General features: G+C 39.2%; 2 protein-coding genes across 5 annotated transcripts; both read right to left on the reverse strand.

The window, feature by feature from the left end:
- Window positions 1-2897: 2897 nt before the first annotated feature.
- Window positions 2898-3881, reverse strand: LOC137942797 (trihelix transcription factor GT-3b-like). The gene is made up of 2 exons (XM_068788535.1): window positions 3561-3881; window positions 2898-3452 (listed from the first exon to the last, which is right to left on the reverse strand). The coding sequence occupies exons 1-2, from the start codon at window positions 3795-3797 to the stop codon at window positions 2898-2900; spliced, it is 792 nt and encodes a 263-aa protein (XP_068644636.1). The 5' UTR covers window positions 3798-3881.
- Window positions 3882-5958: 2077 nt separating this feature from the next.
- On the reverse strand, window positions 5959-12157 carry LOC137942468 (N-(5'-phosphoribosyl)anthranilate isomerase 1, chloroplastic-like). Of its 4 annotated transcripts, XM_068788121.1 has the most exons (6): window positions 12029-12157; window positions 10936-11021; window positions 10638-10842; window positions 6803-7137; window positions 6573-6734; window positions 5959-6212 (listed from the first exon to the last, which is right to left on the reverse strand). In XM_068788121.1, the coding sequence occupies exons 4-6, from the start codon at window positions 6965-6967 to the stop codon at window positions 6171-6173; spliced, it is 369 nt and encodes a 122-aa protein (XP_068644222.1). In that variant the 5' UTR covers window positions 6968-7137; window positions 10638-10842; window positions 10936-11021; window positions 12029-12157; the 3' UTR covers window positions 5959-6170. The 4 variants fall into 4 exon arrangements, 3 of the variants coding, with proteins under 3 accessions (XP_068644222.1, XP_068644221.1, XP_068644220.1); XR_011110570.1 differs by having other exon boundaries at window positions 6573-6802; window positions 6970-7137; window positions 10638-11021; XM_068788120.1 differs by having other exon boundaries at window positions 10638-11240; window positions 12029-12049.

Here is a 12157-nt window from a genome sequence, read left to right on the forward strand (position 1 = left end):
TGGCTCACGAGCTAATAAGCCGAGTTTGGAAAATCTCGAGCTTGACTTTATACTTAACGAACCTTATTTCAAGTTAGAGTTCGAATCGTGCTCAAGTAAAAATTGAACTAAGCCGAACTCGAACAAATATATGTATTTGTTAAACCCTTAGACTCCAAAGACTCGGCAATGGGAAATATTAGGCCAGCTATGCCACTTGATATTACCTATGATAAAATAATTTAATTTGTAAACTTTTACCAAAAAATAAAAGCACCCTTTATTTCTTCTATTCAAACACCTAGAAAAACTTCTCTGATTCATCTCCATATCCTTACTATATAAGAACATGGAATACATTCCAATCACTGGATAAAGACTTTTGAATGACACTTTATGAATGTAATTCTTTTCATGATCCATTTACCAAACAATATCATTACATAGGAACAAGCTCTAATGCATTACATATTCTAGTTGCATTAAACAAGTAGATTGTTGTACTAAGTCATGAATGTATTTCCATCAATTCAATAGATTTTGTTCATCCGAGTAAAATTTTCCCATTGATCCATGAAATAGGTAGGCTTTGATACCATGATATAAAATTAAGATATTTTCGGTTATCATACCAAATTTTTATATGACTACATTGATGCAGGTTACCACTGTAGTCATGGGTGCTGATTATTTGTTGTTGCAGAATATGGGCAACTTAGTAAGAAATATAATTTGCAGGAGAAGAAAATGAAAGAAGAATAAGACAAAGGAAATTATTAACACGGTTTGTCCATTGGCCTACATCCATAGTAGGAAAAATGAGAGAGTCTCAACTTTTATATGTCGTTCTTATAGAATTTTTAGATTCTAGACTAGAGGATCCAATTCTCTTTAATCAAACAGTTAATGTCAATCAGTCACATGATTGGCACTAATTAATTGGGAGCAAATTATGGTGCACTGCAAGTTCTTAGCTCTTGTGGCTTGGAACCGACATTTCTAACTTTTACCAAACAAATTCACAGCAAAGCCGTAAATCAGTAAACTATTCCTGCAAATCAATCAGATATTTTATATTCACAGATTGCTTTGTTATCTTTACAAGGTTGTTTATTTTGTATTCATACTCATTATCACCTGACCCATCCTGGATCAAACACCTGATACCGACTAAAGATATCATCACCTGGTCCGATTCCCTTTGCTGATAATGGGTTTCCATCTTGGCAAGCTCGCCCAAGCTGTTTCACGGCCTGAACGAAATTCTATCTCAAGAAAACGCGTTCAGATCCTGTAAATTAAAGTCTCAGTATGAACACAAGATAATTTGCAGCTCAAAGAAGACGGCTTGCTTCTCGATATGGGAATCGCCCAACAGCTTCAATCTCATTTCACACTACCAGTTTGAATGCAAGCCCCAATATCATTTTAGTCTAACCGAAGATAGAAACTGCAAAAAAAAAAAAAAAAAAAAAAGCAAGAATGGAAGTCTGTTCTACCTTCTGGAATTGGAATCTGTATATATGTTCTTCCTTTAGTGACAAGGCCCATGAAATAAAGAGAAACTTTTTCGTGCAAGTAAGACGCGTTATTGCATGATTCAGAGATCACACAAGATTCATACAAAGGATTATGACCCAAATCTTTCGTGAACAACAGTCAACAGCAAGTTGAGGTTTTAAAAATATTCATGAAAGTAAAAGTGAAAAACTGTTATGAATTCAGCAGATCCTAGAAAAGTCAGGGAGAATCAAAGAGTGTGTAATTGAAGACACTTTTTTGGACACGGTTTTGTTCTCTGTGGGACATGAAATCGTGCATCTATAATGCCTGCAAATTTGCAACTTGTCTCAAAAGCTACTCTATTGCCATCCTCCATCAGAGGCAATTGATACCTGGGAATCATCCGTAGAGGGCACCAAGCAATATCTTTCTGTTCAAAGCTGTTGGCACTTGAGTTAGTAATCCTATTCGTATAGAAGCAGCAGTGCTTCTCTGTATCAGCAGATGGTTTTCTATCACAGAAGCACATCCAGTAATTGTAATTTGAAACATGGTAGAGAGATCTGTACTTTTTTATGTTTCTCAAAAGGTGTTTCTCTGATTAGTGAAACTAGAAATCCAGTTTAAGCACCTTATTTTTAAGATTGTACAAGTAGAATGGAAGTTCAGAAACTGAATGGTCTTCTCGTAATCCATACATACCTTTCATAAGCCGTTCCGCAGTACTCGTTGTACTGGCACACCTGTACAGTGGATTGTATATGAACACGACTTACTATGGGATCATCTCATGTTTCAGAACCTCCGAATACATCAGAAACCATAGAGGTTTGACAGTGATTCGGTTTCCTTCTTCGCAGAACGGACTCGCCAGCCAGCTTCTGCTCGAACCTGGCCTTACAGAAAGCTTGCTCGTGCTGTTTTGCACCCAGGGAAACCTAAATAGAATTGTCTCCGTTTTAGCTCAGTTGAAAAAAATGGTGGCGCCCTAGAAAGCTAAATTGATCTGTTCTAGCAGGCTCTAGCAAGGGAAAGATAAAGAGGACTGGAGGACTACGTAGCACGGTACAGGGGCCAGAATATTTTGCATTTTTTTTCCTTTTTAAATGTATGTACTCGTCACTCGGTGTTGCTTGCAATCAAGCACCTCTCCTTTTTGCTTCTTTTTACGGAGCTTCACGTCGAATCATGGTGTTTCTGCCATTAACCCTAGATTAGAGTTTGTTTGGCGGAGAATAAGATCAAAACTTTCATCTATCATCACAACGAAGAGTCAAAACTCGGATGTGTTTTACAGAAAAGAGCTAATGAAATACTGCCGCAAGGGTCTCATTAGCTTTTTGTGGCTTAAGGAATCTGCTAGCCTACCGAGAGAGAAAGGAATCTATCTGACAGAAAAAGAGAGGAGAACGGACCTAAATACTCTCGTGTATGAGCTTGTTCAGTAAAGCGGTGATCAGTTGATCCCTCCTCTCGGCCCTGGCTTCCTCCCTCGCCCGCCGCTGCTCTTCCTTCTCTCTCCACCTCCTGTCCATCAGAATCCTCTCCCTCTCTAGCGTCTCCATATTCTGCCTCCACTCCTTCTCTTTCGCCCTTCTTTCCTCTTCCCTCACCTCCTCATCCTTGCACCACTGCATCTCAATCCGCAACTGGTTCTTCAGAAACTCTTCCAACATCTCGTACGCGTTACTACTAGTACCGGTACTGCTGCTAGTGTTGCGGTTGTCCCCACGGCCTGTCGGTCCAAGTTTCCTTTTCTTCTTGCCACCCTTGTCCGCATCGCACTCGTCCATTGACTCCTCCTCTTCTTCATCGGATTTAACAGTCTTCTTGACCCCGCTGCTGCCGGCGGCGGCGCTGTCTGATTCCTGCTGCCACAGCAGCCTCTGCATCCTGGCAGCAAAAATCGCTCTCAGCTCCTCCTGAAACGGGAACTGCCGGATCGCTTCTGGGTCCATCGTTTCGCTCCCCTGCGGTGAAGTAGTACTCTCAAACCATTAGAAAAGTGGCATGGGTTTACAACGAAACAAACCCAACATACATCGAAGACCCAAAACGGATTATATTGCATTGATTACCTTATAGCGAGTGACGAGGTTCTTCCACTTGCATTTACACTGCTCGGCGCTACGATGGAAACCCTTCTCCCTCATTCTGTTGGAGATGAGATCCCAGAGGAGTCGATTCCGCTTGGTCTCCATGAAGGTCCGATCGAGCTCGGCACGTATGGCGATGAACTCCCGAGTCTCGTTCTGACTCCATTGAGGGAAGCGATCGGATAAGTCGGGGTGAGGATTCAGGAGGTGTGTCTCCATAGGCCTGGTGCAGTTTGAGTATGTATGTAAACCCTCCTGATAGAGAAAGATTAGTAATTCTTTCGAGAGGGAGAGAGGAGGAGAGACAAAACGGAAATGACAGAGAAAGAGAGAAGGGAAGAAGGGAAGGGTGTGAACGAGAGAAAGAAAAGAAGGACAAGGAAGAGGTCGACGTGGAGGGAAACGGAAGAGTGTCAAATGAAGCGTCGTGGGGAATCGAGACTTGAATGTAACGTGGGACCCACTGCCGTATATTAATCGACCTGGCTACGCGGAAACTCCTGATTTTTTTAAGTCCGGCTTTTATTCAGGAATACGACACCGCGAGGCATACTCCATTGTGAGACGCACATAAGAAGCTGCGGCGGGGCTTCCGAGCGGGAGTCATATGAATCGCATGTGAACAGTCGTCATGGTGTCAAGCGCCGGACTTGCTATTTCAAGGCATTGCGTTAGAGACGCGTCATGCTGACGAGAAGGGGCATGGTTGGAAACTTGGTCGCTAAGCTATTTTGTTAATGGAAGAGGGTGGGGACAAGGGGCCCACAAGCGGTGCTAACTGCTGAGAGTCCAGTTGGTTAAAATAAGAGACGACGGAAAACCGAGAAGAACTGTCAGTGCCGGCGGTGCTCATCGTCACGGAGCAGGAAACGAAGGGCGGTGAGTTTCGAATATTCCGTACGGAGGAGGGAGTGGGCCAGCATGGACAAGAATCGTACTCTACGTGGCCCAATTCGGGAGAATAAATAAATAAATAAATAAATAAAGGGGGAAAAAGAATTTGTTTAAAAAAAAAGAGTACGTAGAGGACAAGGCGGAGGACAAAGGAGAATTAATAATTTAATATGTGGAAAGAGAACTTTGGTTATTATTATTTTTATTTTTTAATTTTTTTTCTAGAAAGTCAATATGGACCGCTTGCTTTCATGGCCTCCTTTGACTACAAAATTTCTGCTTGCAGATGGAGGAAGGTGGGAGAGCATCCCCATGATGGGAGAAATATGATCGATTCGGTAAAGGATCCAACAATTCTTTATTTCTGCTAAAAAAATATATTTTTAATTTTCGGCAGCCAAATATCAAGATTTTTTTTTCTTCCGGTTCTTCTATAGCAGTTAAACTGATCGATAATATCCCATTTAGCTTCGTAAATACCGTCTAGTCAGATTAGACTGGAACCGGCCATGCCTTTACAGGATAGGATGTCTTGTTCACTTTTCAAAACGTACACAGAAACTCAAAAAATAATTAAAAAAAATAAAGTATTACAGAGTTTCTAGAACAACGAAAATGTCAATTGTTGAAATAGAATCACAGCAGTTTCTTTCGTGTGTAAGCTTCTGTATCAGATCGAAATAAAGGTTTGATGAATTTTGCTGCCAATTCATGAGTTAAAGAATGATTTTTTTAAAATCTGACCCGAGACAAATGCACCTTGTGGAATCCAGAGTGGACGAAAGGTCAACCCAGTAATACAAAAACAAACCCCAAGAGCAAAATCTGGCTTCATTGTCCATCAATTTTCAAACGAACAGATACAGCAGAGAGACTATTATACATCTCTGGTCAAAGGTTAACAGTCAATGGTATTCCATTAATGAAACATAGCCTTGAATTGATACCTGAGATTACTCCAATTCAATAACTCACATGTGAGAAGATCTTGTCCACCTTATGGTCGGTGCCTCTTTTTTCAAGAAGAAGCTCTACTTTTGAAGCTCACATGTGCCACTGCATTGTGGTTTGTTATAAATCCTGTAATCCGGGGGATGGCGGATCCTTGACTATGGAATTTTGGCTTCATTGATCTCTCAAGCTCCTCACAACTTACACCCACCTGACTCAAGTCGCTTTTACACATATCAGCAATGTTACAATAAAAGGAACATTATGGGACAGCATAGCCGTAAATGTATTATAACCGGGCAAGAAGCAGCAAGCGCATTACCGACGCATCTACCTCTTTGTCACTCCCAAGGGGTGAGAGCACCAGAGAGATGGGGCCCTCGGTTCGAATATCCAATCCACCACCCCATCTCTTCACCAGAAGGATCTCACTGGATCAATCTGACTTGACTTTTTAAAAGGCAAAAAGGAGATAGCAGAGCTTCACGGTTTACGATTGTGGTTCACACAGGAATTTAATATTCTCATAGATCATTAGGATTATATGGTAAAGTTGACATGATCAATAACGAACTGACTTGACTTTAGTGATGAAAGAAGATATTTTGAAGGGATCTTTTTGGATACCGTCTGAGCCACAGATGTCACTGCTCACGTCCATTACATTTGGCTTTAGGGTGCAAATGGCTTTGTAAACATTTTCGCTGTTGATCCCTCCAGCTAACAGCCACCCGTTTCTGCTCTTGATCAAAGGTAACTTGAATTTCTCCCAGTCGCAATCCTTTTCCACTGAATTGAACCAAGAGCCAAACGAAGGAAAAAAATGAATGTGAAGAAGATACAAAAAAGATAACGTTAGTTGCAATAAACCTACAAGATGAAGCCTTAGTAAGAAATAAGTATGCATGGTCATGCATAAATTTTGCAACTGAAGAAGAACAAATGAAAGTCAATGCTGGGGAGATTTCACCAATATTTAAATAGCTTCCCTGTATTTTTTTTTAACTTTTTTTTTAACGTTCTAGTCAGTTGTTGAATTCGACAAGGTACAAAATGAGTCCCCTCGCAGGCCCCATTGTCAAACCATGCATCAACACCAAAGCAAATTAAAAGAAATTGCTGGGCATAGTGATCAGAAATTTTTCACACCTGCCCCGTCTTGCTATCCACTAAAACCCAATCAGCCAAAGGACAGTCTTCATCACTAATTTGGTTAAGGAGGTTCCCACTTTCATCAGCATAAAGAACATAAATGACCTGGCCTTGCCCTTGTAAAGCAGACAAACTAGCCCGAGAACCATCTCCATGAAGCTGCAGTTTCAGTTCATGAAAATCAGACAATCATCCCAACATAATGCTGAATTTTGGGTAGTGGCTACCTGAAAAAATTTCACATCAGATGCATCAGAAGCTCTTAATACAGTATTCACATCATCGTCTACAAAAATGGCAACAGGTTCTGCCCCGTAACTCCTTGCAACTCTTGCAATTTCCTTAGCCACCTTTAGGGAGACAGAACGTTTGGGCTTTGGCCAAAGAATCATACCAATAAGGCTAGCACCAGCCTCTGCAGCCAAGGCTGCATCTCTAGGTGATGTGATGGCTCCTTGCAAATTCTAAATTATTGGTAGATGATTCAAATGATTGAGACATTGTGCAACAGATATGTAGAAAGGCCTCCTCCTAGATGAGTTGAATTGTCCAATCTGTTGACCTGAACAGGGAAAAACATTACTACATCAAGAAATTTGGCGGGCTCATCCCAGTGAGGTGACCAGTCCAGCCAACCCATTTGCCCTAAGTAAATGTCATCTAATGTTATATCACTTTCAAAAAATAAATTAAGATAAATAATAATAACAATTATAATAGTAATAATAATAAAAGGTAGACACCCCCCCTCCTTCCTTCAACCAGCGGAGAGGAGAGAGGGGACCCCTACTCCACAGGCAAAAAACGAAGAGAGGGTAGGGAGGAAGCCTCCTCTCCCCTGTCTGCATACTCAAAAAAGAGGGGAAGCTGCACTAGTTTCTAGTTTTGCACAATTCACCAATCAAATCACTAAAACCGGTCAGAGTTTTACCCTTCCACCAACTTTCTTACATATAAAACTTTAATAGGGGACCGGGTTAAATTGAACCAGGCTTAACCTTGTTAGTTGGAAGTTATACGTAGATAAGTGTTCAGAAAAACTGTTGCTTTATAAGGTAGGTCTCCCAAGTGACTAATCTTTGATAGAATAGCACACAATTTTAACAAGGTATTAGAGCAAGACACCTGCCTGTCAGGCCCATTTTATGTTGGTCTCAAGATCCTCATTGAAATAATTTCGATGATAACAAACTCTCAAGTCATTAATGATGTACATTAAGTGTGTCTTGCACCTCAAAAGCTCCCAAAGGAAATTTCTGGTAACATATCTATTGACTGGCTAAAGACAGTCTAAACGACCCATACAAAAAGGGAAGCAAGCATTATATGGCAGAAAGCATATTGTTTGAACGGCCTAGAAGCACCATTCGACAGTAAAAGAAAGCTTGGCATGGCAAGCAAAGCAAGTCCATTAGACAGATTCAAATAAAAAATCGTTCATCCGTCTGGCTAAGACAAAGAAAGGCTAGAAAGGCTAGAAAGGCAAAGCTGTCCAACTCAATCTCCCAACCAACTGGACAGAAAAAAGAAAAGACTGCTAGCACCTGGCCGACCGATTGAATGGAAGAAAACTAAAAAATGATTTATGAAGGCTAAAAAGAAAAGGCACTAGAAATATCCGTTTGATGATCAATCTAAACAGCTAGTCCAAATGAAGCCCAATGCTCTCAAGAGTAAAAAGAGGTGCCCAATGAAAATCGTCCAAGTGGTCCATAGCCATCCCGATAGCTCGTTCTAGAAAGGTTGTGGAACAAGATAGAAAGCTTTGATTCATCCAAGATATTGTAAGTGACCTATTTTAAAAATTGATTAGAAACCCATCACAAAATTTTTAAATATTTCATCAAGTTTAAGTAATGTTTTGTCGAGATTTGCAAAATGACAAAATGTATCTTTCTGAGCTTAACAACTCTATTTTTTAATGTTGAGAACTCATCTAATTAAGTTGATTTAGCCCCAAGCACTCTCAACTCCTATGACTTCTGCCACCACTCAAAGTGCACTCATACTTTCAAATAGAATTTGGATATTAAATTTGGTTTTCGAAAAGCCAGCTGCATAAGAGTTGAGTATTTCTGGGTTCACATTTTGAAATCTTTATTTATTTAGCATATTTCATGCTAGGGTCTTTACTCTCATACTTTGAAAGCACATTTTGAAATCTTTATTTAATTGGCATCTATCATGCTAAAATCTTTACTCTCATACTTTGAAATCATATTATATATCACAACATATTGATTTGCTTGACCATTTGAAGGGACTATTGGATAATATTGCAATTTGGGGGTTGTATTTCTGATCCAAGTTTCAACGAGTTGTTACTTTGAAAATTTCTAATAGAACTTGATTAAGGACACTGAACTTGTTCCTTAGTACTTTGAAATTATTCAATAAAGAGCTTATATTTTGAAATCGTTATACATATTGAGCCACTTTATGTGATTTTCCCCTATTTCAAAAACCAATCCGATTTAACACTAAGCTTAATTTTGAAATCTGGTCAAACTAGGACCCATTACGCTGCTGTTTACATTCATTAGATACTTAGGGTTGGTGTACCTATCTACTTATGCTTGAATTGTAAAATTTGCCTAATTGAGTGACTTTTATATCGGCCTGAAGTATAAAAAAGTAACCCATGCAAAGTGGATCAAGCATTGGCAAGGTAAGACCATCCCCTCTTCTCAACTCAATTGAGAGTAACCCGTGTCGCTGTGGATAAGCTATTGTAAAATCCTTTCTAGATCTAAGTTGTTACTTTGGTTGTTGGATTCTTCAGAGAAAAGGTTGAAAAACTTTGTTCCTACTATTGTGAGCCATAAGTCTTTATGTAAGCAAGTGGGCTGAAAATCCTTGTGTGGGTCTAAACCAGGTGTTCCCGGAAGCAGCTACTGTAAATCCCTATCTGGATCTAAGGAAGGTTGCCTAGTTAGCTATTGGAAAATCCTTTGTAGGTCTAGGCTGTGTGCCTAGTTTGCTGCTACAGATCTATGTGAATGTGAGCTTATGTGAGTTAGCTATTGTGATCAATTGAGTTGCATACGTTCCTGTGGGGGCAGCATTGTGATTGCTTTAGAGGCAATGTCTTGTAAGTACCTTTTACCAACCCAAACATAGCAGTTGAACTCTGAGGTGAAAAACCCCTTGGGAATAGATCAGCAATCAAAGATAAGATTGTGAACCGCCATAAAAAAATTGTATGTTCTTTGTGAGTTTGATTATTTGTGCATTTATATTTGATTGTGAAATTAATTTTGCTGGTTGAATTGCAATTAAGATTGTTAACACACATAATATAAGATTAAAATACAAAAAGAGTCGAAAGTAGCAGCAAAGTTTAACACCCCGTTGAGTTTCTACCTCATCAAACCTCAGTTTATTCCTCAATGGACCTAACAGTTTACACCCATTGAGTTTGCCCTGTATTCTCCAGTCTCAAGCCTGTTATTAGTATGTGTAAGCCTCAGACTGAGTCTTAATGGGAAAATCCCTCATAGATAAGTGGTAGGAAAACTTGTCGCTTTATAAGGTTAAACAATAGCTTTCCTAAATGGCTAGTCGTTTTGGTATGGAACTGAGCTCAATCTTAAAAAACCTAATCCAGTCCGGGTTTAATAATACGGGTCTGATTCATGAAACTGGAAACAAGGGGCTAAGAGAGATAAACTACAACAAGATAGAAGACTTAAGTTTTATGGATCAATTCAAAGTAACAATTTGTTCAGGGAGACTTTCGAACAAGTCAATGCTACACTTGCTAACAACTAGATCCCATGGTCTTCTGACTCGTCGAGTCAACTCATGTCTTGAGCAAGTCGGATTGGATTTGGGATTGGGAGAACCAAGTCAAAGGGTGGACTCAACCCTCATATCTCCTAGTTGGGTCCCAAGATTGAGTCAAGAACCATGCCACAGCCATGATTTGGGTATATGTCAAATCATCCTACAGACACTTTTAGGCCATTTAGAATTTCATACGAATGATTGACTTTAAATAATCCAAAATAGACATTGAAAGTGAAAATAAAAAAAAAGAAGAATGAAAAAAAAAAGTCTTACCTCTGCATTTGTTCAAATATATTTCACTGGCCATTGGAGATAATGCATTCATCATTATTCACAGTCACCTGTTGGGTTAGCTGCCCTCCTTGGAAATTATGTGGATGATGTAATGGGGACAGTCTGAGAGAATGGTTGATCAGTAAGAAATTAAAATCCCATCTTTGCCAGTTGGAAAGCTAAGGTGGATGCATCCTTCTCCATGCTGCTCATTACTTTCAGTGATCAGGCTATCAGAATGTTTAGAAAGAACCACTCTACGCATGGAAATCCAATAAGACTAAAAGAACCACTCTACCATGTCCTCTTCTCATATTTTCAAATTCGGATAACTCCACAGACCAAGCCAGCGTCAAATGCATTTGAATTATCTAACCTTCACCTCTGTTTGAGAGGAAGAGTAAACCCACACAAAAAAGTTAGATCGTCCATAAATAAATATCTTTTACTGGCATGTTTATAATGCTCAGCAAGTATTGATATAATATAAATCACTGTACCATTTCTCCAATTTTCACATCGCAACACTTGAAAAAAAGTCTTTTTTGAAGAGTTTTTCAGGTTCTGGTTTAAAAGATAATAACATGGTCTTCTGTGCTTCATCTGTTTTAAATGCATTGAGGAATCAAAGGAGATGGTCTAAAATAATGCTGAAGCATGAAGGCTGTGTTAGGTCATAGAGAAAAGAAAAGAAAAGCAAGATAAAGTAAAAGATAATCATGATTTCTCTTGTTTGGATGCACATAAAAAGTAGCAAAGAAAATTTAAAAAGCTTAAAGAACACTATTAAAAACAGAAATATGAGAATTATCAATTGGAATGCTAGGCAACAAAGATGATAATTTAGCCAGTCGAATATCAAGAAAATATGCTAGGTTGTTCAATGACTATTATACTATCAATGAGAATCTCCTGATGTGGGCTGTATATGGGAGATGAGATGGGCCCAGCTATCACTCAACCTATATCTTAGTAACAATTCGTACAAATCAACACTTCTTCTCTGCAGTTTATGTGAATTCAGACTACTTTAATTCCTTAAAGGGATCTATAATTCACTTGGTGCCATTGTTTCTTAGAAATTTTTTCCACATTTGGACCACAGACATCATTCATGATTTCAGTTCTGGATTTTTTGTTATATTTTCTGGTAAAATTAACCTCAGCTTTGCTTGCTTCTTATGGACAGGTATTTTAATCATCAACATAGGCCAGTGAATGATAATCAACAAATGAATGGCCAAATCAGGATCGGGTTTAAGGTCATTTAGGCAATAGAAGAAAGTTTAAAAATAAAAATAATAAAAAATAAAAAAAGATGACGGATTTTCAGGACAGATTGATGATGCCATAGGACAGATGAAGTTAAAGGAATGGGATAGAGTACTTACATCAGCAGACGCACCACTTTAGCCAAATTGCATATGCAAAGCTACCTCTGTTGAAGTTAGCACAGCCAGGGAAGTCAATAATTTGATCTTCTTCAGGATCAGTAGGAGAGGATATACCTAGAAGTATGA

This window comes from Aristolochia californica, unplaced genomic scaffold (assembly GCF_029961685.1).
Source record: "Aristolochia californica isolate CCGP_79_NKW_82.1479 unplaced genomic scaffold, dmAriCali1.0.hap1 SCAF_10, whole genome shotgun sequence".
Classification (NCBI taxonomy): Eukaryota; Viridiplantae; Streptophyta; class Magnoliopsida; order Piperales; family Aristolochiaceae; genus Aristolochia; species Aristolochia californica.